Source organism: Lepidothrix coronata, unplaced genomic scaffold (assembly GCF_001604755.1).
Source record: "Lepidothrix coronata isolate B3197 unplaced genomic scaffold, Lepidothrix_coronata-1.0 Scaffold290, whole genome shotgun sequence".
Classification (NCBI taxonomy): Eukaryota; Metazoa; Chordata; class Aves; order Passeriformes; family Pipridae; genus Lepidothrix; species Lepidothrix coronata.
In genome coordinates, this window is record NW_016690470.1 from 103,823 (window position 1) to 129,735 (window position 25,913).

General features: G+C 56.1%; 4 protein-coding genes across 5 annotated transcripts in view; 2 read left to right on the top strand and 2 right to left on the bottom strand.

Annotated features, from left to right (window-relative positions):
* The window catches only part of LOC108508290, an 8,134-nt gene extending 865 nt beyond the window's left edge, over positions 1-7,269 (bottom strand). The window contains exons 1-5 of the mRNA XM_017836975.1: positions 7,146-7,269; positions 5,195-5,334; positions 4,131-4,389; positions 1,206-1,387; positions 650-708 (exon numbers count right to left, since the gene is read on the bottom strand). Of these exons, the coding sequence (XP_017692464.1) occupies positions 650-708; positions 1,206-1,387; positions 4,131-4,389; positions 5,195-5,334; positions 7,146-7,269 (764 nt within the window). The remainder of the gene's footprint in view (positions 1-649; positions 709-1,205; positions 1,388-4,130; positions 4,390-5,194; positions 5,335-7,145) is intronic.
* Positions 7,270-9,056: 1,787 nt separating this feature from the next.
* POLE4 (DNA polymerase epsilon 4, accessory subunit) lies at positions 9,057-11,304 on the bottom strand. Its single transcript, XM_017837048.1, has 4 exons — positions 11,026-11,304; positions 10,144-10,228; positions 9,813-9,854; positions 9,057-9,479 (listed from the first exon to the last, which is right to left on the bottom strand). Exons 1-4 carry the CDS (start codon positions 11,251-11,253, stop codon positions 9,466-9,468), a joined length of 369 nt encoding a protein of 122 aa, XP_017692537.1. The 5' UTR covers positions 11,254-11,304; the 3' UTR covers positions 9,057-9,465.
* A 541-nt stretch (positions 11,305-11,845) lies between these two features.
* Positions 11,846-21,424, top strand: PRAM1 (PML-RARA regulated adaptor molecule 1). Of its 2 annotated transcripts, XM_017837045.1 has the most exons (10): positions 11,846-13,084; positions 14,690-15,386; positions 17,334-17,406; positions 17,806-17,918; positions 18,591-18,645; positions 18,921-19,014; positions 19,268-19,430; positions 20,074-20,107; positions 20,669-20,703; positions 21,175-21,424. In XM_017837045.1, the coding sequence occupies exons 1-10, from the start codon at positions 13,082-13,084 to the stop codon at positions 21,177-21,179; spliced, it is 1,272 nt and encodes a 423-aa protein (XP_017692534.1). In that variant the 5' UTR covers positions 11,846-13,081; the 3' UTR covers positions 21,180-21,424. The 2 variants fall into 2 exon arrangements, with proteins under 2 accessions (XP_017692534.1, XP_017692535.1); XM_017837046.1 differs by lacking the exon at positions 14,690-15,386.
* An 820-nt stretch (positions 21,425-22,244) lies between these two features.
* LOC108508318 (excitatory amino acid transporter 5-like) overlaps positions 22,245-25,913 on the top strand; it is a 15,085-nt gene continuing 11,416 nt past the window's right edge. Inside the window, exons 1-2 of the mRNA XM_017837044.1 lie at positions 22,245-22,421; positions 24,304-24,383. Coding sequence (XP_017692533.1) covers positions 22,245-22,421; positions 24,304-24,383 — 257 coding nt within the window. The remainder of the gene's footprint in view (positions 22,422-24,303; positions 24,384-25,913) is intronic.

Consider the following 25,913-nt stretch of genomic DNA (forward strand, 5'->3'; position numbering starts at 1 on the left):
CCCTTTAGGCCCTGGAAGGGGCTCTCAGGTCTCCCTGGAGCCTTCTCTTCTCCCAGGGAACCCCCCAGCTCTCCCAGCCTGGCTCCAGAGCAGAGGAGCTCCAGCCCTCGGAGCATATTTGTAGCCTCCTCTGGACTCACTCCAACATGTCCCTGTCCTTCCTGTGCTGGGGATCCACGTTTTTGTGTCTGCAAGCAACACAAAGTCCTGCCTCCCTCAGTCTGAAACAACTGCCTGGACCCACCCTGCCCTAGAGCATCCCTCCCACCCCTTCCTGCCCCACAGCGTTGCCACCGGGTGAGGAACAGGAATGGCACACCCCAGGCTGCAGGAGCCTCTCAGGATCCGTGCCTGCTGTCATGGGGGACCACGGGCTCTATAACCCCCTGTCCAACGAGCCCAACTCGGCACAATCACAGCAGATTCTGCTCTTCCCCCCGAGACAGCAGAGCAGCACAACCACTGGCCCCACCGCGGTGGGTGAGCTGGGAGTGCTTCCCAAACCCTGCTCCCGTGCTCCCCCCACACCCAGTCCTGCCCTGGCAGCAGCAGATGTGTTTGGTGAGAGGACTGGGGGCAGCTCCCTCCTGCCCGAGCGGGTGCAGGTGTGTGGGAAGGGGAGGGGATGGACCCTGGCAGCTGTGCTTACCTAAGCAAGCAGGGATCCCCCGAGGAGCAGCTGCCCAAGCACCTTCCCACATCGATTTCCTGCAAGGATTTGCAAAACAAAGGCATGACAATCCCCTGTAGCACCTCAGCGGGACACCCTGGGACCCTTCACCCTCCCTACAGCCCCAGGCTGAGCATCCATCCCCGGGGAAGGGCAGCAGCAAGGCACAGCTGGTCAGAAATATTTGGGGGGCACAGCAGTGTTTTTTGAGTCAGAGTTCTCTGTGCACAAAGGTGTGCTGAAGTAGAGAGTAAAGTCTCCACTGAGCTGAAGGCATACTTAACAATTAAATGTTTTTTAAAATTAATATCATTGTTCTTTGATAATTTTTTAAAGGAATTCTCACCCCAAAGAAAAGGCCATTTGTTCCTTTATGGCCCATATACCACAAGAGAATACAAAGGTGAGATTTTTACCACTCTGGTTTGATGCCAGGGTGAAGCTGCCAGTGTCAGACCATCCTCCCAGCAGTTCAGACCCTACATGTGGGCCCAGCTGAGCCCATCAGAGAGGGGCCAAACCCCTGGAAACCCACCTTGAGCCGTTCCTCCCTGTGTCCCGCAGGGCTCTGCACAATTTCATAATAGTATTCCACCTGGGAGACACGATAGCATTTCTCCTTCATTTCACAGTTCTCCAGTGTCTGAACCACCTCTCCACCGTGTGGGTTTTTGACTAGAACAGTGCTGAACTTGGTGGGCATGCAGAAAAGTCCATCTGCAAGGAAACAAGAAGGAAAATGAACCTGGAGTTGTCCCCAAGGCCTCTGAGGCTGCAGCACCTGCACCGGGGTCTGTCCTGCAGCACAGACTGTCCAGCTCCAGTGTCCAGCACCCGGCTGGAAAGGGCTGGTAAGGGCAAGAGGGTCCCAGGTGGGAGTTTGGGGCTCATTCCTGCCCCTGACCCTGTGGAAGCCCCAGCTCTGGGGAGCCAGCACGAGCTATTCCATGTTATCTTTGAGAAAAACGGTCTTTGAACATAAAATATTGAGGGCAGTGCTTTTTCCAGAGCCACACTCTCACACCAGGGAGTGGAGGAACACGGTGTAACGTCTGCTCATTCAGCATTTCCCTCTGGGTTTGCTGGGGGCTGTGTCCTGCACGGGCTTCTCAAATGCTGGAGCCAGTGCTATGGGCTCTCCTGGAGATACATTCCCGGGGCACCTCCAAAGGATTTGCTCTGGGCTGGGCTCTCAGCCCTCAGTGCCAGCAGACGAGTTGGATGGGGCCAGGGTGATGGAAGGAGCATCTCCCCACGTCAGCACCAGTTACAGCATCTGCTGGAAGGTTGGTGCCAGAGGGAAGAAGGGAAGGGAAGGCAGAGGATGGCCCCAATTCTGGGGTGTGGGATGGAGGAAGGCTGGTAGCAGAGGGCAGGAAGGGGGAGGCAGGTGATGGCCCCAGCTCTGGGGGCACAGGACCAAGTCCTGCTTTGCCTTTTCTTTCCCTGTTCAAGCTTTAACCCAGTGAAAAAAATCCAGGGCACGAAGCAGTTCTGTTTGGATTTGACATTCCCAGCCTGACTGCAGAGAGGGTGGGGAGGCTTTGGGTGGGCACGGTCACATCCCTGCTGCTGTGTCACTGCCAAGCTGGGACACGCCACCGTGGCAGGTCCTGATGGCCAAGCAGGGGCTCAGCAACTGGAGAGGAGGGACAGGGGCTCCTCCAGCAGTAACTATGTCCAGCTGGAAGGGCAGAGGCACAAATTGTCCTGCCTGGATCAGTTTGAGCCGATGTTCTGTGCAGAAAGAAACAGTTTATCTGCTAAATCTCCAGGCTTATCTCTCCTCACCAAGTAAATGAGGGTTAAAATCTCCATTGCATGAGCTAGAGGAGGGGGAGAAGGCTGCTGAGCTGAGCTGATGGTTAACTGGGTTTGTGCTCTAACTAGGACCTGGTCCTGCCCTGTCCCAGCCCTTGGGTGTGTGTCCTTCAGGGTTTGTTTTTGGCTCCTGGTTTTGAACGGGTTGAGAGTTTCCTGCCCCCTCCCAACTCCTTCAGCAGCTGCTGGAGGAGATTTCTTTGTTCCAGGATGGAGCTGCTTTTTCAGGGGAGGGAAAAGTGATTTCTGATAGCAAAGGTCTTTGGGATGCCTTAAGAATGGGACACAAAATGACAACAGATTTTTGGAAGTCAGTATTTTAACATCCTTCTCCAGCCTCCCTCTCCCCCTCCACCCCATTTCTCTTTACCATTTCCGGTCTTTACCACGACACTGAAAGTGTCAGCCTGACCTTGGAGGAGAAAATCCAGAAGGAAAGTGCAGGGACCTGCCCTAGGGCAGAGGCAAAGCTGCCGTCGAGTTCACATTTGCCAGCCCTGAGCCGTTATCGCTGAATGAGACTCCCCCTCCCCGCTCCACGAGCCCCCGCGGGGCAACAGCATCGTCCAGCATCTTCCACTCTCACGTCTGGGAACTAAATGCTGATTCTCACACCTCTGGAAGAAACCACTTCACGCTGCCTAATTGCCTTTTCCACTTGCAGCTGGATAACAACCAAGCAGCTGCTGCTGCCTGTGCAGACCCGCAGGAGGGGACGCGGCCCCAGGCAGAGCCCTCGGGGGGGCTCCGCCGCCCACCCCCAGCCCCTCCACCTCACAGAGCGATGGAATGAATTCCCAAGCCCCTGCACGGCTCTCCAAGTCACTTCAGGGTTCCCGCGGTCTCTGTCCCTCTCTAGTGGTGGAGGCACAGCCCTGCCACAGCCGCTGCCGGGAGGTTTGAACGGGACGGGCTTAGAAGCAGAAATACCAAAAAAATGACATCAGCGAATTCCAGGAGAATGGATTTTGTCCAACAGTTGTGGAAAATCACTTTAACGCGACTTTCCATTCTGATAAAATACGATCAGTTCAAGTCCACTGAAGTGTCTTGGGCTATTTTATGAGTGAACTCATGAGCCAGCTCCCCAGTTCACAATGAACCAGTTCAGCTTTGTCCCAGTGGGAGGTTTTGACCCATCTGGAATGATTTCGTTTGGAGTTTCCACTTCTGAGCGATTTTTGAACCATCAGTGTAGTTCACTGGTGCTAGAAGGGCGTTTCAGACTGTCAGGAAGGAAACTCCATTTTCCAGGGGTCTGTTTCCAGCAGAGCTTTCATCATCCTGTTGGTTTTCTTGCTTTGAGTGGGAGGGTTGGAGTGCAGACCCTCGAGTTACCCCCAGCCTGGGTTACTCTGATTCCATGCTCTCTGGCTAGAGGACACTTTCCTGTACACAGGGTGGTTGTATTCCCATCCTCACCCCACGCACAGGGCAGAGAATCACCACTGTGCCTGCAGACCTGCACTGGAAGGGCCCAGCAACAGGAAACCCAAACCACAGTCCCATCCCCACAGAGGCAGAGGCTGCAGCTCAGGCCCTGAGCCCAGACATCGGTGCTGGTCACACAGGAGGGCTCATCCCCACATTCGCGGAGGGAGGGAGGGAGGGAGGGAGGGGAGCTCTCCCTCGTTCATACCTGCACTGTAGGCTGGATCGGAGCACTTCCCCACGTCGACCGTGACCTCCCAGGGAGAGTCTGGGAAGAAGGTTTTCAGCGCCGGGAGCCGCAGACATTCCTCGGGGCAGGTGCTGCAGTGGCAGCCATCGACCACCTCCACCTGCCGAGGGCCCTGCAGGAGCAGGAGCCGCTCCACGTGCAGCCGGGCCGGCTCACAGCAGGACCCCGCGGGGCAGGAACGGGGGGCTCCCGGCCACGGCACCTCGGGGCGCCGGACCTGCAGGGCCAGGGGACACAGAGAACAACCTCCAGCATCAGCTCCCTGACACAGCACACCCCCCCGACCTGGAACTGGCTCAGCGTTTACTCCTCTCTCTCTGGAGGATGCTGCACCAGCAGTGTCAGGGTGTTCAAGTGGGACAAGTGGTAATGAGATTTTTCGTGGGAGCACCCACAGAGCTTGTTTCAGTCCCTCTCCAGGGTCTGTTACGCTGGTGGAGATGGGACTTTAGGCAATGTCAGCTCTCCTGGGACAAGGAGAGCACCACAGGCCATGCACAGCCATGGCCCTAAATGCACAGGCTCCTTTGAGTCCCTCCTGGGAGTGACACGTGGCACAATGATATGGGAATGCCACAAGCATCTCAACGGCAAGGTGTTCATAATGAAATCACACGTCCTGCCATTTTTGCACAAAGAGGCAGAAAAAGGCCTCTGACCCCTGTAGATGTGGGACAGCGGCTCTCAGGTACAGAAGTGGTTGAAAGAGCTGGTCTGGCTGCTGTGCTGGGGCAGCCAGGAATGCACTCGGGTGCTGCCTGGGGCCACCTGGGCCCCTTGGCTGAGCCACAGCCCTTCCTCTGCCCGAGGTATCCAGCACTGCTGGAGCAATTTCAACTCTCTCACCTGCACAGGCCACTGTTTGTGGCCAGGGGAGGATGAGAGGCTCAATGACAGGTTTTTCAGAAGACAAAAAACAGGTGTTTTTTAAAAAAATCACAAAACCACAACCCCAGGCACCAGCACATGACCCTCACCCAGCCCCAAGAGCTCCTGCAGTGCCACAAACACGCTGTTCTCACCTTCTTGCTCCTTAGGGAGTCGAGCATGGAGGAGTACCTGAAGAGCCCTGGGAGGCCGGGGTGGAGGGGGCTGATCCACTGGGAGGGGCAGCTGGAGCGGCACTTCCCGACGTCCACGCTGACAGGACTGCCCGAGACATCTGTGGAACAGGAGCCTCCAGAGGGTCACCACTGACTCCTAACCCTAACCCTAACCCTAACCCTAACTCTAACCCTAACTCACCCATCCCATGAGGTGCTGGGGAGGCCCAAGCTCAGAGAAGGGCCGAGCACCACACAAACACTGACACAAAGACATGGCCCACTCCTGGGAGTTCTCCCTGAGAGAGAGAGAGATTCCTTCAGCCTGAGCACAGGTGGGAATTCACTGCAGTCACAATGTTTGCAGACCAGAGGAAAACATTTCCTATTAGACTGGTCAGTGGACAAAGACCAAAACTAACAAAACTAAAATGTCACTAGGAAACCACAGGTTTTACTTTCTGTGGTGAGCACATGAGGGATGGGGTGAGAACAAGTGAATACATTGATTAGTAAAGGGAAAAGGGAATGCTTAGCCACACTAAAAGGCTTACTAACGTAAATCCTTGCTTCATCAGGTAATAGGGAAGGAAACTGGTATTAAAAGTGCCCGTGGGTAAGTCCAACACCACTGTAAAACATTTGCTTTAACCTGCTGGAGTCAACAGACCCAGTGTGTGCTGCAAAACTTTAACTTTTGCATTGATTTAAAAACTGGTTTTCAGTGTCCCCAGTGCTGGCTCCAGGGCACCAGGAAACACGAAGGGACATTTGAAGTCACACTCAGGGTACAGCTGCTGCTGCTGGCTGCCTGAGGGAAGGAATGAGCAACAAGCCAGGCAGCAATTCCCAGCTTATCAGCCATTCCAGCAGTGATGCCCGTGGATGCTCTTCACCCACAGCAGGGTGCAGACAGCTGGGCACTTGGCAAAGCACACTGTACCAGCTGAAGACACAGTTAACCCCTGCTCTCCCTGCCCTGCTGCCATACAAGCTGTGCTTATTATTTTTAGGCCGATATTTTATCAATTTTTTGCTATTTCCATCATTATTTACTCTTCTAAAGTTGTTGCCTCTGGAGCTGACAAGCTGTCACTGCCTGTGACAGCTCTTAATTTGGATATGGTAATTTTATCATTCCTACTGTACACAAGAACCTGGTATTTGGCAAACACTAAACGTTAAATTTGTACAAGTGCACTGAAAAACCCCAGGAAAACTCAGACTCTCAAGCCATTTTCACAGCTCAAGCTCATTTCATGTGGTCTTACAGCCACTGCAAGGGGAACTGGGGACAGGCTGCTCCTGAAGGCCTCAGACTTTTTGCCTGGTGAACAAATGCAGCTACTTTCAGCTTCCTCTACTTTCTCAGGACAGCCTGTCGTCCTGCTGACAGCCCTTCCCACATCAATCCTGGGAAGGAAAAGTCTGCAGTCGTCCTGAACTTACGCAGCAATAAACAAGCAAACAGGGAATTCAAATACAGAATCAACCACACTGCAGCACAGGCCCAGGGAACTGAGCTCCTTCACACAGATGGACAGACCCAGGGGCCAGGCTACTCACCAGCTCCTGTGCTACAAAAGGTGTTTTAAGTGTTAGATTATCTGGGCAACAGGTCCCCAGCACATGTCTGGCCTCAATCCCCTGAGGGAAAAGTCACTTGGAAAATTTCAATATAAACGGCCAAGAACTGGGCAGGACGTGAGTGGGGAAGCATCAAGGATCCCAGTTTCTCGCAGGTGAAGGGGAACTCAGAGCAGCTGTGGCTGCCCCAGCCCTGGAAGTGTCCAAGACCAGGCTGGACGGGGCTTGGAGCAACCTGGGCTAGTGGAAGGTGTCCCTGCCCGCGGCAGGGTTGGAACGAGATGGGGTTCAAGGTCCCTTCCAATCCAAAGCATTCTTGGATTCTGTGATTCTGTGAACTCACCATGCCCAACGTGGAGGAAATGGCTCTGCCTCCTGCAGCAGCCCCTCTCTGCAAACAGGTTCCTTTGCTCCTCTGCTCTGCCCACAGCTCCGGCGCCTGCGGTCACAAACCCCGAGCTCAGCATGACCCCAGTTACAATTCCCCACCTTTCCTGCCCGAGCTGGGAGAAGGCACTGAGTGCCCATCCACCCACCATCCTGAACCAAACAGCTCCAGCATGAGGAACAGATTTAGTTATAGATGGACATGACACATCTGGCAGCTCAACCCTGACTGGTTGGGCTGAACCCCCTGTTTAGTTGCTCCAAGTGCTCTGTTTGGCACTGTTTGTCTCAGGACATCCGTCCCCTGCTCTCTTCTACCTTCACATTACTGCAAGGTGAGCTCAGTAAGGAGTTGCCTCCCACAGCACAAAGCACTAAACCCTCCCCAGATTCCCCTGACACGAACTGCAAACTGTTTGCCCAGTGCAGGCAGCCCGGGCTGTTCACTGGTCACTGTTCACAGCACACACCGACCCTACAGCAGCATCAGATCCCAGTGGAGCCCATGCCCAGTCCCACACCACCCCCCCTCTGCTCTCCCCTGCCAGAGGTCAAAGCAGTGCCAAGGACAAAGAGGAGGAAAAAGGAACTTACTGGCAAAGACAGGAGCCTGCAAGAGCCCTGCAAGGAAGACCACAGCTCGTGGGTCCTGCATGCTGCACCCTGGGAAGCACAGGAAGGTCTCCAGTACCTCTGACACTTATACCTGCCCTCCCTGGCAGGTGAGAAGGTGAACAGCTCTGAGCCAAATGGACTTGCATATCCCGGCAAATGTCCCCAGATTGTGATCTGAGCAAACACCTCAGCGGCCTGGGGACGAGCACCCCTCACCCATGATCAGGACCATGCTCCCAGCTGGGATGACCAGGCTGGGATCAGGCTCCCAGCAAAACTTCAAAGTGTTTCTTGAGAGCCACTGGATTTGCTGCCAGCCTGGAGAAGCTCCCTTGGGGGTCTTTGTTGTTACCACCACTTCCAAACTAATTAAGTTTGTGGCGACTGGGAGCCGCTCTCAAATCCTCTCACTTGAAAGGAACATGCATCCTTCATCCTCCCTCATCCCATTCAATGGTTTTATCTGGGGACAACCCTCCTCTGTCCCTCCCTTCACCAAATGGAGTCAGAGCTGGTGCTTGGACAAAGCAGGACTCCCCCCATCAGCACTGGCAGAGTGTTTCCCACAGCCACGAGGAGCTGCCTGGGGCTCCAGTTGTGTCTCTGGTCAGTGGGACTGAGCCCTGGAGCCAGGAGGAGGCATCTCTCTTCCTAGCTGCTAAATCCATGTAGGAAAGCACCAGTTAAGTCCAAGTAGGAAGGCACTAGAGCCCTGGAAGCAGACACTGCTGGCCACCCCTGTGCTGTCAGGGACTCTCTGAGATGTCTGATGGATCTGGCCAAGGGCAGCAGATTCCTGAATACAGGATGCACAAGGCTCCTCATCACAGACCTCGGGATCTCTGCACCAGCTTGGCCAAGGGCATGTGGCAGGGGACAGATCCTGCTCCCAGGGAAAACGGTTTTGCCAGATTCAGGAGTGAGAGCACACAAGTAACACATCGGATACTGCTCTGGCATTCAAAATGGGGGTCTGGGGGCTGGGTTTTTCCTGGCTACAGTCACTTGCAGGTGCAGCAATCACAGACACAGAAGCTGCACAGCCCCCAGAACAAGCTGAGTCTCCTTGGAGCTCATCCCCAGTTCCTGGAGGCCAGCTGTGCTCCTCTGGGACGGATGCCTCGAGGAAATAATTAGCAAAACCAAAGTGCTACGAGAAGGCATCCTGCCAAAAACACACCATTTATCACCAGGCTACAGGAACCTCATCCCCTCCAACCCAGCCCAGAAATCAGCACAGATGCTCAACAACAACAAAAAAATAAAAATTTAATTGTGTTAAGAGACAAACACATATAACAAAACCCACATTTCCATTAAAAAAAATTCCCTGTGCCTGGGCACCTGAGCTGAGCCAGTCTCTGCTCACAGCTCTGTGGTGCTGCAGAGTACCCAGAGAGACCAGAACAGAGTAACTGCTGTGTAACCTGGCCAGAACAGAGAGCAGCTGCAGGGCAGGGGGAAGTGACATACAAAATAGTTATGGAAAAATATGCGTTTTAAATAAAGAGCTTACAATAACTTCAGCTTTATACAAAATATCACGGTTGCCATTTCAGTGTTTCAATTCCAGGAATCATTTTTGAACTCTCAACATCCTGTTTTCCATCTCACACCATCTCTGCAGTCTCTTTCTCCAGGGAGCTCAGTCTCTGTTCAGCTCAGTCCAAAGTACCTGAAAATGAAAAAACACATTACAGTCTCAGGGATCAGAAGTTCAGTTCTGTGAACAAATGAAACCTGTTTACAAGCTGCCAAAGCAACATGCAGTAACCCTAAAGTTTAAGCAAATCACACATGAGTAAGCCCAAACTCAGCCAAAAAGTATTGCATGTGCCTCAAGGGCCCACTTGAGCTGTTCCACTGCTCAGAGGGGCACAACAAGCTACACTATGTGAATTACTAAAGATGTGGACAAAGAGAGCTTTGCAAACGATTCAGTTCTTCCTCTCCCACAGTGGTGACCATAAAAAACACTGAAACCAAGTGAAACCAAGTAGAAACTCACCTTCTAAAAAAGCAAATTCGTCGATAGCTTCAATGGCATTATCTGCAAAGCAAATTGAGAACAATTACCACAGATAAACCACCCCCTTATTTGCATCTAACAGCAGCATCTGAAATTACATCACAGCAGAGTGACCAACTTCAAAAAGGTTTACTTGTTTTAGAGCTGGTGTGTGAAATTATTAGTGTACTATTTAGCATAAGAGAAGTTTTTCTCTCCCATCTTCAGAGAAAGAAAGAGAAGCACCTATGATTATTTCAGCACTCTGGGACAGGTGGAAAAATCCCAGTAACCCAGAGGTTTAAGGCCAGCACAGAACATGCTCTCATACCAAGGTCTTTTCTCTGCAGAGTTTTCCTTTTTCCTTGCTGGGCGTACACATAAGCATCTTTGGCTATGGTTTCAACAAACAGCTCCTGCAAGACAAAACTAGGACAGTTTCACACAGGTGATGGGAGAGGGGAGAGAGAATATTCTGAGGAAAGGAAAGGTCCTGCAAGACCTCAGGATGAGACCAGAATCTCCATCTTAACATTTCGCCTTCCCAATAAACGGCTCTGAAAATAGCAAAGGGAATGGTTGCACAGTAAGGAGGAGAAGCAGGAGAAGCAACAAGGGAGAAGGCCGGGAGTGTGACGGGTCCTCTGAACACACCATGGCTCCCTGGGTACCTTCTGAAGGGGGAAAGGTGTCCTGTGCTCAGGGGATGAATCACCTCGAAGATCGCCCAGTCCAAGCACCACCACCGTGTTCACCACTACACCGTGACCTCAAGTGCCACATCCATTCGGCTGCTAAATCCCCCCAGGGATGGTGACTCCACCACCGCCCTGGGCGGCACAACCCCTTCCACAAAGGAATTTCCCTAATATCCAATCCAAACCTCCCCTGGTGCAACTTGAGGCCACTTCCTCTCGTCCCATCACTTGCTCCCTGGGAGCAGAGCCCGAGTCCCCCTCCCGGCTCCCCCCTCCTGTCAGGGAGTTCTGGAGAGCCAGAAGGTCCCCCCTGAGCCTCCTTTTCTCCAGGCCGAGCCCCCCCAGCCCCCTCAGCTCTCCTGGTGCTCCAGCCCCTTCCCCAGCTCGCTCCGGGAGCTCTGAGCCGCCGCGGGCCGGGGGATCCCCCGCACCCGGGGCAGAAGAAAAAACCTCCCGTGAGGGCCAAGCAGCGGCTCCGCACCCCGCGGCGCTCCGGTCCCCGGGCCGCCCCTCACCGTGGCCCGCGCCAGCACGAACACGGCCTCCTGGCTGGCCAGGGTGACGTCCGGGTCCGCCTTCACCAGCGCCTTCACCCGCGCCAGCGGCAGCCGCGCCAGGCGGGCCGGCCCCGGGCACTGCGGCCCCGCGCCCGCCGCCTCCTCCCCGCCGGGCCCCGCCGCCGCCTCCGCGGGCCCCGAACCCGAACCCGAACCCGGGCCCGGCACCGCCGCCGCCGCCGCCATCCCGGCCCAGCGCTGCGCCTGCGCGGGGCCCGCGGGGCAGGGCCGGGCCTGGCGGGGCTGAGGGAGCCGGGGGGGGTGGGTGTGCGCCCAGCACGGCCCCGGAGCGCCCCGAACACCGGGCCTTGTGCCCCCCGGCACCCCAGACGCGGCCCCTGAGCTCCCCTCACCCCGTCCCCCAGCACAGCCCCTGCGCTCTCATCACCCCCAAGCACGGCCCTTGAGCTCCCCTCACCCCCAAGCACGGCCCCCCTGAGCTCCCCTCACCCCGTCCCCCAGCACAGCCCCTGCGCTCTCATCACCCCCAAACACGGCCCTTGAGCTCCTCTCACCCCCAAGCACGGCCCCTGAGCTCCCCTCACCCCCAAGCACGGCCCCCCTGAGCTCCCCTCACCCCGTCCCCCAGCACAGCCCCTGCGCTCTCATCACCCCCAAGCACGGCCCTTGAGCTCCTCTCACCCCCAAGCACGGCCCCCCTGAGCTCCCCTCACCACCAAACTCGGCCCCTGAGCTCCCCTCACCCCCAAGCACGGCCCCCCTGAGCTCCCCTCACCCCGTCCCCCAGCACAGCCCCTGCGCTCTCATCACCCCCAAACACGGCCCTTGAGCTCCTCTCACCCCCAAGCGTGGCCCCTCGTTCTGCTCACCCCATCCCCCAGCACAGCCCCTGCGCTCTCGTCTCTCCCAAACACGGCCCCTGAGCTCCCCCATCCCTGTCCTCCCCCAAAACGGCTTTCAGGGCCTCCCCGCCACCCCTCATCCCCAAACACGGATCTTGGGCCTCCGTGTCCCCCCCAGACAGGGCTGTGCTGTCCCTGTGGCAGCAGCAGGAGCAGTGGGGCAGGTGGGGATGGGGACCCACCTCTCCGAGGAGCTGGCTGTCACCACTGTCTGCCTGCCCTGTGCCCCTGTGTCAGCTCCCTGTGGGACCCGTGTGTGACCTCCTGACAACTCCTTTCCATCCCACCTCCAGCTGGTGGGATCAAACCCTCCAGTGCCTGCCTTGGGCACCCACCACCCTCCACAGGACCCCCAGGACCACCACCCTTGGCCAACGGGTGCTCATCCCAGCCTTCTCCATGTCCGCAACCTCTGTCTTATCCTTAAATTTGCAGCAGGAGCCACTGCAGGCACTGCTGATGGGACACCTTCCCAAAGGACTGGAGGGACATGCCACCCTGGAGCAGGGAAGTCAGCATCCACCAGCCAGCCAGAGCAGCCCTGCCCAGGGCTTGACCTCTCAGACCATTCCTGCCTCTGAGGCAACAGTTGACATCAGGATGTTTCAACACAGCAATGGCCCAATGCAGAACCGCTCTGTGCAGACCTTCCCCTGCCTTCCCAGAGGAGTTTGTGTGGGGCTGTTTTGCTGTGTGACCCCCCACAAATCACTTCCACCCTCTGCAGGTCCCCTGTGGCTCTGAGACCTGACCTGCAGAGGGTTCACATCGGCCACCATCAGATGAGGACATTGCCCACCCTCCCAGGCCCATCCCTCACATCCTGCAGTCAGTTCCCAAAACCCAGGCTCTTCTCTGGATGAGACTTTTCTGGGCAGCAGAGCTTGGTGGGCTGCAAGCTTCCAACAGCAGCAGAGCCAAGCTCGTGGTCCTCCAAGAGCCGCTCCTCCTCCTCCTCTCTCTCCTCCCCCTGGTGCTGTCTCACCATCAGGCTACAGCGACTTCCTGGCATTGCACACAGGTCCTCACCAGCCGTTAGGAAAGAGCTTCTGGTTTCAGGGGTGGGGGACCTTGGAGAGGCTCATCCTGGAATGCCTCGGGTGGTCTTTAGCAAGGAGGTGAGCACACAGGAAAGCATCCACTGATGGAAAATGGTGAGTAAGAACCAGACTTGGGCTATGCTGGACATGGGGAGGGGACACTGGGAGTGGAGCTGTGTCTCCTGGTTGGGAAGGCTTTGGGGATGTCCTTGTGAGGGACAGAATCCACCTGAGACCCTCGCTCCTCCTGGAAGGCAAAGTCCCCCTGTATGTCTGAGCTGATCGGAGCTTCAAAGGTCTCTGACCTGTTCCTGGGCTCAGTGGGAGTTTTGCTGGATGAAGTTGGGGTGGATATAAACATCTGGGAAAACGCTCCCACTGAGTCCAGGAGAGCTCCACCGGCACAAAATACATTGGAAAACCTGGAATTCGTCACAGTCACAGTGGTGTTGTATCCCACAGGTACACCTGAGAGCTCTGGGCAAGTCCCAGTTCATGGAACAGCCCCAAAACCGATGGTTACAAACCACTGAGTCATCCAAGTGCCAAAAATCCCAGCAGCATGTTTGGGAATCTAGAAAAAGTTGGGGTTTTTTCACTAGTTCGGGTGAAAGCCCCACTGCCTGGTGTGCAGGAAACAGCACATTCACTCTGCTTCACCACAGGCTATGCCAAATGCTGCATGTGAGGGTTTACCAGGGGAATTGGGGCATCTGCCTGGAGAACTTGTGTTTATGTAGGTATACATATACATTTGATCAGTTATGTCTAAAAACACTGCACCAGCTTCTCTCCATATCAGCCCTTCCCTTGTGAAAGAAAAAATTGCGCAAGTACAAACCCAAACTGAAATCCCAGAAGAAGAAGAACTTCAAAATCAAAGCCTACAGCTCCAGCAGAGCAGCAGCTCTGGTGCAAAGAAACACTGTGGGCTGGGGACGTCAGAGTGGGAGAAACATGGGGAGGGTAAGGTGATCCCTCCCCTTCCACAAGGTCCCTCTGAGAAGCTTAGGAAAAAATGTAGCCCCATCCTGTAGCTGTGTGCCATAGCTCCAACCTGGCACTCTTCTTCCAAGAGCCATCCAGCCTCCTCCTGGCAGCCTTTCTGTGAAGGCTCTAGCAAAAGGTGAATTTTGGTCACTGAGGTCACCGAGGAAGCTGAGGGCACCTCTGTGCTGGAGCCAATATGTCCTGGTTTGTGTGTACACGGTGTGAGCTGCACAGGAAACACACAGCTCAGAAAAGTAGGCCAGCTCTGCTGCCTCTTGGCCTTGTTTTTTGCATGCAGGCTTTGGTGGGATGAGTTTCAGCAGCACCACCCCGAGTTTTCCTGCAGGGAGGGATCCAACGGCTCTGTGTGGTCTCCCTCTCTTTGTGGTTCTTCATGGGAACCAGGACCAGGGCAAGGCAGGTTGCTCCCCTCTGAGCCCTGGGTAATCTCTGGATCTCAGATTCTGCCCTCAGGAGCTTTGTTACTAGCAGGGTGTAATCCCTGACCCAATCCCTCTGGTTTGATGGTCCCTGGTAGTGGACAAAGGGTGGATCAGACCAGCAGCCCGGTGTTGTTTTCTCAGACATATTCCAGGACCTTTTTGAGCAAAGACCTTGTTTCATGGAGAAGGCTTAGTGTGAGGCCATGCTGAAGGAATACCACATTCCTCAGGGGGAATTTTGACTCTTTTTCCTCCATGGTGTTTTAACTAGAATTTTTTTTAACAGTCGCAGATGCATCTGGAGGGGAGAGATGCTGTCGTGAGACACCTGAGGGCAAAGTTCCAAGGGATCAGGAAAGACCCTCCTGAAGCGGGGGGCTGGCCAGAGAGTCACCCTGCAGCACCCCATGGACCAGAGCCAGGACAGACCCTTGCAATGGGCTCCAAGGGCAAGCCTCCTCCAGAACCCCCCCGGACCAGGAGAGTGGACTACAGCAGGGCCTCTCCGTGCCACAGCACAGGTCAGAGTGTGGCACAGCATTCCCCTCCTCATCTCGCCCACGAGGCCCTGGCATGGATGGCACGGCAGAAGAAGGGGATGGCTCAAGACACCAACTTCCACCGAGCACCCGCAAAGCCAGGAGGAGGAGATGTGTTGAACAAGGAGGTGGGAGCAGGCCCTGATCCTCCCCAGAGGAAGCCAGCCCAGCAGACACGGCCACTTGCCAAAGACAAGGGTGTTCCAGCAGTTCCTGCCAAAGGCACGGCGGTTGCAGCCCCCCTGGTTGCTGCAGGAAGCCCCCACCACCCAGGACTCCCAGCTCTGCCCCAGAGGAAGCCTTTGCCACCCATGAGGGTGCTGGGGGTGAAGCCAGCCAAGCCCTGGCGCCCTCCTGTCGTGGATTTGGCAAAGGTCAGAGCAGCTGCACGTCCTGGGACACCTCTCCATCCTGCCACAGTGCCACCAAGGAGTGCTCAGCTGGGTATGGCCAGACACCTAGAAGTCCCTCAGGGAAGGATGCTGCTTGTTGAGGAAGGGAAATGTCCCCACTTGGAGCCTGGATCTCCTGGGAAATGGAAATACTGTGGGGGCTGATGGAGAAGTGGGGGCTGGTAATACCAAAGGGGCTTTTATAGGCAATAGCATGTGGAAAGGAATGAGAGAGAAGGAGAGCAGGTGAGGAAACAAATTGCCCTGTCCCTGGCTGGGCACAGGTATCAGGCCCTGGGGTGTTTGTAGGGAGTAAGGTTGGAGTAATTAACACAAGACATGCTGACAAACTGGAGTAAGCCCAGTGCAGGGCACTAAGATGGTTGGGGGCTGGAGAACATGGGGAAAGAAAGGCTGAGACCCAGGTTTGTTCATCTGGGAGGAGAGGAAGGGGAGATCTCACTGCCCACAGCGACCTAATGGGGGGAGAAGTGGGATCAGACTCTTCCCAAGAGGTGCCTGGGAGCAGGCCTGGAGGTGGTGGGCACAAGCAGTAGGGGAAATTCCAGTTAGGCAGGAGGAGAAGACTCTTTCCCGTGAGCACGGTGCAGCCCTGATGCAGGCACCAGGAAGACAGGCATCTCCATCCTTGGAGATACTCAGTTTTCACCTGGATGAGGCCCTGAACAACCTGCTCTAGCTCTGAGGCCAGACCTGCTCTGAGCAGAGGTTGGATGAGTCTGCAGGGGTCCATTCCCACCAGTCCATCCCTGTGTGGCAGTCAGAGCAGACCAGCCCGACCGGTGGGAAGCAGAGCTGGTCTGTCCCATGAACAAGAAGCACTTACACACCAAGTTTAACACCCAGTGTGTGTGTGTCGGCCCCTTTGGCCTCGAGGCAGAGGCTCCCTGCTGCCTGTGGGATGCAGGGCTTGGTGCCTCTGGGTGAGGTGGTTCTCCATTCAGCACGAGCCCTGGACGCTCCACAGTGGCCTTCTAGTTCCAGGCCACTGCAGTGGTTTCTCACAGCTGCTGCTCTGCTAATCCACACTCTGGGTGTTGAAACCTGTTTCAAATCCCGTTTTCTGGCTCAACTTCTCTAGCCATGAGAGTAGAGCCTCCCTTATTTCCTCATGAGAACTGAAAAATCGAGCTGGTTTGTGTTACTATTAAAAGGTGTTATCAGGGCTGGCTGTGCTGTTGTGCTGGGAGATGCTCACCCATATGACCAGCCCTGGTAGAGGAGGGAGCAATCTGCTCTCCCTGTGTCCTACAAACCAGCAATTTTTCAAGTATTTATTGTCTCATGGGTACTGAGGCAAGTTTGAACATCTAGAATTACCTCCAAATAACAATTTGGTTATTGTTGTTAGTTTTTTGGGCAATCTTACAAGTTTTGGGGCCTAGTATTTGATTGTGCATTACTTGGTAAAATAACCCAGCAGAGCTGTGATGTTGTACTTGGGTCTTCATGCCAGTTGTTGGTTGGTCTGGTTGACCAGGCTGGTGATGAGCTTGATGATAAAAACAGTGGCATGTTAGCAGGCATGTGGGCATGCTGGCAGTCCTGAAGTGTACAGCAGCATGTTGTGGCTGCTGATGCTTCTGAGTACATGGAGATATCCAGGGCTTGCCCTAACACTGGTACAGAACTGGAATTTAGGGTTTTCACAACATTCAAAATACCTGGTTTGGCCTCTTCATCTTCCCCTTCCATCATCTGTCCAGGGAGAAAGTAACATTAGGGTCATAAGAATGGGAAAATATATATTCAAGGTCCCCAGTGAGCTGTGCCCCCATGTGCTGCACGAAAGTCCCCAGACGAGCTATGGAGTAAAAAGTTCTTGCTTGATCCAGATGTGCGGTTTTATCTCCCCACCTCCCTCTCTCTGCACTAAATCCAGTCCAGGGTGGCTCTGACCTCAGGGTGGGTGACAGAGCTGAGGAGAAAATATGAGATAACCCCTCACTGCTGCCTCCTGTTCCGCTGTTTCCCACAGGTCCCCTGAGACCAGGCTGTGCCGCGCCAGCGCCGGCGCGGTTCCCGCTGCAGGGTGCTCCGAGTGGAGCGGGGTAAGGACAGACACAGCTCTGTTATTCCTGGGGGCTTCGAGGCTGTGCCGACCCAGTGGGAAGGGCTCAAGAGGGGACAGCGAGCGGCTCCTGGGGTTTTCCTGCCTGCTGCTGGAGCCCAGCGTGCGCTGGCAGCTCCCGCGGTGGAAGCGCTGCCGCCCCTCGGGGGCTGCGGTACCGCACTGCTGTGGCTGCTGCCATCGCACCCCCTGCCCGTCCCCTCCACGGCCCTGCTCTGCTGCGTTGTGAGGAGCTGCTGGCACAGGGCACAGAGCTGCTGTCCCGCTCTGCCCCAGAGCCAGGGCCAGCCCGCGGGCAGCCCACCTGCCCCTTGCCCACCCTCCTCCTGGCAGCCTCGATTCTGCCCTCGGCCCCCAACCCCGCTCTGCCTTGCCACAGGGATGAAGATGAGATATATGATGACGTTGAGTCTCTTGGGCCGCCCAGGAGAAACCCAGGCGCGCTGCTGCCTCCTGTGTCCCGGCCGCCAGCAAATCCCCGCCCTAGAGGAGGTGGGTACGGGAGGGGCTGGGGTGCTGTTTGGGGCGAGAATCATAGAATCATAGAATAGATTGGGTTGGAAAAGACCTTCAAGATCATCAAGTCCAACCCCTGATCCAACTCCAATTACTATATCATGGCACTAAGGGCCACGTCCAATCTCTTTTTAAAAACCTCCAGGGATGGTGAATCCAGCACCTCTCTGGGTAGGCCGTTCCAATGCCTGATAACCCTCTCTGTAAAGAATTTCTTCCTAACATCTAACCTAAACCTCCCCTGGCAGAGCTTGAGCCCACGTCCCCTTGTCCTATTGTTGGTTGCCTGGGAGAAGAGACCAACCCCTGCCTGGCTATAACCTCCCTTCAGGTAGTTGAAGAGAGTGATGAGGTCGCCTCTAAGCCTTCTCTTCTCCAGAAGCTCCCAGAGCCTTGAGGCCCCGAAGATCCACAGGCAGCAGCAGAGCCCGTGCTGAGCCCACTGCTGCCACGCACAGGAGGGAGATGGGTTTCTCTGCTGCTTGTAAATGGGCAGGGGAAACCCTGATCCCACCCTGCTCAGGGGCACACTCAGGGTTTGGTCCCAGGAGGAGAAAGCTCTTGCTGCTCTTTGTATCTTGTCTTGGCAGGTGTTTACACCTCACAGCAGCCTCATGCCAGCACCTCTCCTGGGGTTTGGTTTTACAGGTGGAGATGCTGGCCGAGCCTCTCACAGGGTTACCTTGCTGGCAGCTGCACAGAGGTAACGGGGTTTTTCCTTTTCTAAAGGTCCCAAAATGGTCATGTCTCCTTGGTGCTCTGACAAAGCTGGTGCTTTAATGGTTTCTGCTGTGCTTGCAGTAGGAAAGCCCATGAAAAGCACAAGCTGCAGGCTGTGCACCCGCTCCAAGAGCCCCCAGCAGCCCCAGAGCCGGTGCAGGGAAATGCAATGGGGCAGCAGCCAGGGGGGCAGAAGGGGATGAGGGGAATCAGAGCGTGGGGTCACCTGAACCTTCCTGTGACTCTCAACCACTGCAGAGAAGCCCAGGTCTCCCAGAAGACAAAGACCATGACACTCAAGGAATGCAAGAAGGAAGAGAAGGCAGACAGGGAGTTTCAGAAGAAATTCAAGGTGAGCAGCAGCGAGTGATCCCTTATCCCTCTAAGCTCCTTCTCCCCTCCTGGGAAGGGTGCAGTGCAATGGCAGGGAGGAGCTGTGCTCTGCAGGGACCAGCCAGTACCCAGTTCCCACCTGCCCTGTTCCCTCATATCAGACCAGTCCCACAGACCATTTGGCTAGAGAGGCATCTGCTTTGCCCAAGCAGGGAGAGCAGTGAGACCTGCCTGACTCAGTTCCCCTGAGGGCACTGCTGTTTGTGTTTCAGTTCGAAGGCAGCATCGACGTCCTGACTCGGATGATGGTCGACCCTGCAGCGACAGAGAAGAGGGGCGGGGGGAGGAATCTGCCGCTGCGACGAGGAGAGATCCTTGATGTCATTCAGTTTACCAATCAGGAGCAAATCCTCTGCCGGAACAGCCAGAGGAGGTGTAAGTCTGGAAGAGGATGAGGGTTTGCCCGCAGGGGGGAGCACAGCAATTTTAGGAACAAGTTTCTTCGTACGCACACGCCCCGCCAGACCGCAGGAGAGACATCCTCCTGCCGTTAGACAGACCTGGCAGGTACCCTGGGCCTCAAAGGTTCCCACTTCTCTCCGCACAAACGTCCTGCCCTTCCTCCACTTCTGCCGTGAGCGGGGCTTGTCCTCTCTCCCTCTGCTAAAAGCCTTTCCAGTCCCCGGAGCCTCTCGGCCACCAGCCTGGCACCCCAGGCTTTGCCATGGGCACAGTCTCCGCAAGCTGTGTCTGCACCGAGGGATGCACAGGTGAAATGGGCTGCAGATCCTCCAGGCAGAGAGACGGGGATCAGGCTCTTCCCTGCAGGTGCCACCCAGCCCGGCAGGCTCCTCCCTGACACTGCCCGGAGCAGGTTCCTCCCACGGGTCCAGCTCAGCTTCCCAGAGCCGGCTCTGCCTTGTCCCACCTCTCCCTGGGGACATGTTCACCTCTCCCTGGGGACACGAGGTGTTGCTAAACCCTGCAAGTCCTGGGCAGGGGCAGGGGCTGGTGTGAGTCCCCGCTGATGCCGCAGCTCCCAGCACAACCTGACATGTTTTTCCTCGCTCTCTTGCAGATGGCTACGTGCCCCGGGCCGTGATGCTGCACCTGTGAGTACCCTTCCCCGACCCCTTCCTCCCCCCTCTGTGAGCTCAACTGCTCAGTGAGTGCCTGGCACCAAACCAATTCCTGACAACTCAAAACCATCCAGCCCAGGCAGTGACCGTAAACCCAACACGGGCTGGTTACCCTGGGGTGGAACCTGCCATTGCTGGTGTCAGGAGCAGCTCTGGCACTGGGGCACATTGAGCACTCCCCAAGATGTGGTCCCTCATGTGGGACATACCCAGAGGCTGCTCAGAGGCTGCTGGTGGCAGCACAAAGGTGCTGCTCCTCTACATGGCCGGGTCTGCAGCTCCCAGTAGCTTGGAACAAGGCCACTGTCTGTGAGAGGGGCCAGAGTCATGTTAACCCCACACTGGAGGGTCCCGGCTCTGTGGGGAGAGCTGGGAGGGAGCAAATGGGACAGCAGGAGGACACCAGAGCCCACAGACAAGTCAGGAGAGATGGGACAGATACAGCAGCAGGGGCTGGCCCTTGCCTCAGGGTCAGGAGGTGATGGGGACACGGGAGACTGGCCTGCCCTCAGCACCCTGTCTTTCTCCTTGCAGGGACACTGACATCTATGATGACGTTGAGATTTATGGTAGGTGCAGAGGGAGCTGCTGCCCTACCCCTTCACCAGGTGCTGCCTGGCACGGACCAGCAGCAGAGACCCCACACCAGCGCCAGGGCCTCCCCTCCTGACCCTTTGCTGTTTTGCCACCTTCCCTCTCTCCCCTCCCTCTTTGTGATTCCTCTTTCTGGGATATCCTTTACTTGCCCTCAGTTCCCCAAAGGTCTTCACGTTCCGCTATTCCCAATTATTTGGATTTCCCTGCACCCTTTCCCATCTCAGCTTTCTCCCTCCACTTGCTGTCAGCCCCAGGGCCCCTTCCATGTCCTTTGAGGTGTCCCTGATCCCCCAGACAACTGGGACTCCCCTTTCCCAAGCAGTTGCTCACCCCCAACATGCAGGCTCCATCCCCCAGCTCACAGCTGGCTCTGAAATTGGAGCTGAATAGAGGCAACTGTTTCAGCTCTGCTGATGAGCAAACACCTGATCTACTTCTGGCAGGCTGAGTGATCCACGCTAAGGCCAAAGGCATGAGGCAGCACCACAGAGACCTCCCCAGGGGCTGACACATGCACAGCACCAGGCACCACGCTCCTGATGGGAAAGGAGCTCTGCTTCCTCCGAGACAGCCTGCAAATCCACCGTGACCCTGCCGGAGCAGCCGCTCAGCACGTGGGGCTGCACAGGTCCTGTCCCACGGGGCAGGGGGCCAGGGATCCGAAAGTCACAACTTCACTGTGGCTTTGCTTTGTCTGTGTAAAATATGGCAGTGGTTCAAGAAGGCTTTGTGGCCTTGTTTTTGGTTGGGGGTTAAAGTCAGGGCCAGAAAGGTTTTAATATCTCCCCATTCCCAGAGGATCCTGAGTCTTGGACCCACCCACCCCATTCTTCTGCACCACGCTCCAGCTCCAGTAACACTCCTGGCCTGAGCCAGAGACAAACTGGACACAGAAATACTCTAAAATGTTGTGGATTATTGACCAGGCACCCCAGCAGCACCTCGTGGCCTCGGGGCAGCTTCCCTGCAGAGCTGGTGGGGAAGTTGGTTCTGTTGGGGCAGATATTCCTGCGGGAACATTCAGCACCATCCGTTGGTGCCTTGGGCTGCCGCCTGTGCAGATGCCACGAGAAAGCCCTGCCCTCACGAAGCCCTCCCGGATGGGGGTAGGATGGGGGTGCACTCACAGCTGGTGGGAGCACAAATCTGGTGCCGGACCCACATCTGGTGGCAAGACCCAGATCCCTTTGGATCAGAAACCTTGAGGGGAAGGGAGTGCTGGGTCTGAATCCCTGCTCTCAGTCTGCACACCGCCCCCCAACCCAGGGGCTGGAGGGTTAAACTGGGAGGGTTCGGCACCGCAGGGGCGGGATGCCAAGCCCAGATTAACCAGTTGAAGACGTCACTTTCCATTATGGGAAAGGCTCCCAAATATCCCTGAAGCTTTTGGTTCTGGGATTAGCCATCAGTACACTCAGCTCCCAGCACAGAGCAGGGGTCCGTCGGTGCCCGTGGCCATGAGCGGGGCTGGGAGCTGCTCCGAGGGGCATCGTCTGGGTGGCTGAGCACAACCATGTGGGAGTGTGTCAGGAGAGCTGTGCTGCACTCCCTGTCCACGGTCCTCCTGCGCCTCTGGAAGTGGGTGCGGGCTTTCTGGTACAAGAATGGCCTCTTGACCCTCTCGATGCTGTCGGTTGCCACCGGGTGCCTCCTGGGGTTCCTGCTGCGGACGCTGGAGCTGACGGACCTGGTAAGCCTGGCCAGGGTGGGGATGGCAGTGAGGGACATGGAGTGGTCGGGGGGACAACCAGCCCTGGTGCCAGTAAGGGTCCCAGATGGGCACAGCCCCAAAAGCAAAGGCTCCTGTCCAAGAAAACGTCTCAGGGCAGGTTTCTGCACGTGGGTTTGCCTTTTTTTTTTTTTTTTTTGACCAAGAAGCTGTCAACAAATGCCAAAGCTGCAGGACAAATCCTGCCTTCCTCCAGTGGGAGTGGGGGGCTCTGGGATGGAGCCTATGGGACAGCAAGAGCCTCCAGGTGGGTTAGGGAGGGGAAAGTGGGGAATGGCTGCTTGGCTGCAAGATGCTCAGTGACAGGCTCCCCCCAACACCACCAGCAGCAATGGGGTCCCAGCTGCTCCCCTGACCCTCCCCAGCTGTGCAGATGCTCAATCCAAGCACGTTTCTGCTCTCTGGAGAAGACCCAGCAAATAAATAAGGGTGGGTGGGGAGCCTGGGGGGGGGTCTTCGGGGGTCCTTCCTCTGAGGACCTTTGGAAACAAACACATTGGAGAAAATACCCCTAAAAGGCACGTTCACCCAGCGCTTTCCAGGAGGATCACGCTGTGAAACAGCCCCGGATCCCAGGGCTGCGCTGGCACTGGGCAGCTGGGCTGGGCTCAGCCCTGATCCTCGGCAGGCTGGGGAGCCCAGGAGGGGGAATGCTGCTCCAGGGAGAGCTTGGCCGGTGCTGGAACATCCCTGTGTTGCCCACTTGGATTTAGCAAAGTCTTGTCATTTCAATTAGGCCCCTCAACATCAGCGCAGCGGGGATGATCTCGTTACTTAATTGAAGCCGGGTGTAATCTCCCTCAGCCCAGTGCACACGCCCGTGAGGCCGGCACAGCCTCGGGGCTCCAGGCCCTCATCCTGCCATGCACTGAGTTCATCCATCCTCTGCCCCAGCCACTGCTCCCCATTAGAGACTTTTGTCCCCAAACCTGCACCACGGAGGAGGGGCCAGGCCCTGCTTTCCTCCCCACAGTGGGAAATGTTATGAAGTTAAAAGACCCGCTGACAAAGAGGTGCTGTTCCAATCAGCTGGCACCCCTTGCTCATGTCTGGGCCCATTGGAGCTCCCCAGGGACATCAGCCACATCCAGACCCCAGTGGGACAGCACAGGGACGGCAGTGGGGAGCAGTTGTTTGACCAGCTGCCTTGGCACACCTCAAAGCCTTACTTTGGAGTAACCAAAAGTACCTGCTTGGCTTGGGGCCATCTCAGATCCATCCCTGACACCTCTACAGTGGCACAGTGAAAGATGGGGGGCAGGGAGGGAGGGAGGAAGGGTGGGTGGATGCATGGATGGAAGGATGGTGGGTGGAGGTAGGGATGGATGGGTGCAGGAGGGAAAGAAGGCATTGATTTAATGGAGGAAGGGATAAATGGATGGATGGAGGGTGGGTAGAGGTAGGGATGGAGGGATGCTGGCCAGGTGGCTGCTGGTCCCACAGACCCTCACTGTCCCCTTGGTCATGGCTGTGCTATCTGGAATTTGGGGGTCTCTCTCCAGACAGCCCTTCCCCATGTCCATGTGAGGGATGTAGGGGATGTGAAGAGATGCCACAGCACAGAAACCTCCCTTGTTGCACTGAGGCTGCCCCATGAATGGGCTGGACACTCAGGCTCTCCCTGAGCTTGCATTTGCCACCTGCAGCCACAGGGTATTCCCACCTTTGGCTGCTCCTGATGGCTCTGGGGCACTTTGCAGATGCTCCCTGGTAACATTCAGGAGGAGCCAACTCAGAGCTGGGCCCAGTTTGGAAAAAGGCAAATTTATCAAGTTTGAGCCCTTAACCCACAATCATCACCCACTCAGTGCTCACCTGACACACAGCTCTGCTCTGTGTGCAGGAGAAGCAGTATTTTTCCTTTCCTGGAGAGCTTCTCATGAGGATGCTGAAGATGCTGATCCTGCCCTTGATCACCTCCAGGTAAAACATCACCTTCTACTCTAAAGCACCATCTTCCCATTGCATTGAGGAGATGGCCCCCTGACCCCCCATTGAGGAGATCACCCCAAAACTGCCTGGGGTGAGAATAACCCTGGCCCCAGGCAGCTGGCAGCCAAGCAGCATCCCCTGGCTTGGTGTACATCAAACCCCTCGATTTCCCAGCAGGTCTGGAACAAATCCTCACCTGGATTTGGTAGGCACCTGCACCCAGGTCAGACACCTGCACTGGCTGGGGTGTTTCCCTTCTCTTGGGCAGCTGGTGATGCTGGGACCCTCCGTGGGCAGTTGTGAGGGGTGGCTGTTTAACCTCAAAGCAGATTCCCTTATTTAGAGGGATTTGAGAAAGCTCAAGTAGAAACAAAAAGCATCCCTCAGTGCTCTGTCTGTGTTTGCAAACCCCCATTTGATGGGCCCATACAGACCAAGAAATAAGAAACAGAGCCAGCAGTCACACTCAGCTCGAAGCAAGGTCCCGGAAAGCTTATATGGATTAACATACTGTAAACAATTGCTGGCACGTGCTCATTAGACACACCCAACCCCTAACTCCTCATTCCCTCCAGGATGTGTCGTTCCTCTGTTGTTTGTCAGAGTTTGCTTGTTGCCCCATTTGCCTCTGGTTTATTTTTGGGAGCAGTGTGGTTTCTATCCTGGCCACACTTGGCCTGTTGAGCATCAGCCCTTGTGGAGATACTTTCTTTTCCCCTCCAGTACCTCACATCCCTCCCCCGAGGCACTGAGAGTTTCCCTCTGCTCTCAGCCCTCCCTGCAGCTCAGTGACCTGGGTCATCCCCTCTGACCACTCTCCTGCCTGCAGGCACAGGGTCTGCACAGGGCTCCCAGGAGTTTTCCTGCATGTTGGATTGAACCAGGGATTTTCCTTATTTAATTACTGAATGATGGTGAAGTGGCAACTTCCCTCTACACACCATCCCAGGGGGGACTGGGAGCTCCCCAGGCCTTGAGTCGGAATCACCCACCTCATCATTGCTTCTGTGGCCTCCTGAGCTTCCAAAGCCCCTTTCCTCCTGGACATGTGGCTGCTGGAGGGGATCTGTGGGCTGGCCACTACCTCAGCCACCCCATCCCATGTGTCCCCAAGGCTGGCATTTACCCTCACAGCCCCCCCCTCTCTGTCATGTCCTGCCTGAGGGTCGTTGGGCCAGTGCTGGACTCCACCAGCAGCTTCAGGGGTCTGCAGGGCTCAGTGTGGGTCTGCACACACGTGGGGCACCTGCAGCCCCCAAACACCCACATTTCATAGAATGCCAGAATCTCCTGAGCTGGAAGGGACCCACAGGGATCATCCAGTCCAACCCCTGGCCCTGCACAGACACCCCAACAATCCCCCCCTGTCCCTCAGAGCGTTGTCCAAACCCTCCTGGAGCTCTGGCAGCCTTGGTGCTCTGGGGAGCCTGGTCAGTGCCCAAACACCCTCTGGGGGAAGAACCTTTCCCTGAGATCTCTGATCCCTGCACTTCCCCTCAGATCTGGGCTTGCCACCTCAAC

What these genes read in the sequence shown, in the direction of transcription:
- POLE4 (XM_017837048.1), bottom strand. Translation starts at nt 11,253, where the DNA reads ATGGCGGCGGCGGCGGCGGTGCCGGGCCCGGGTTCGGGTTCGGGTTCG. An exon ending in TCGTGCTGGCGCGGGCCACG is followed by an intron (nt 10,229 to 11,025) that starts GTGAGGGGCGGC and finishes TTTGTCTTGCAG; the next exon opens with GAGCTGTTTGTTGAAACCAT. An exon ending in TCTGCAGAGAAAAGACCTTG is followed by an intron (nt 9,855 to 10,143) that starts GTATGAGAGCAT and finishes TTTGCTTTGCAG; the next exon opens with ATAATGCCATTGAAGCTATC.
- PRAM1 (XM_017837045.1), top strand. An exon ending in GGTGCTCCGAGTGGAGCGGG is followed by an intron (nt 17,407 to 17,805) that starts GTAAGGACAGAC and finishes GCCTTGCCACAG; the next exon opens with GGATGAAGATGAGATATATG. An exon ending in TTGCTGGCAGCTGCACAGAG is followed by an intron (nt 18,646 to 18,920) that starts GTAACGGGGTTT and finishes CAACCACTGCAG; the next exon opens with AGAAGCCCAGGTCTCCCAGA.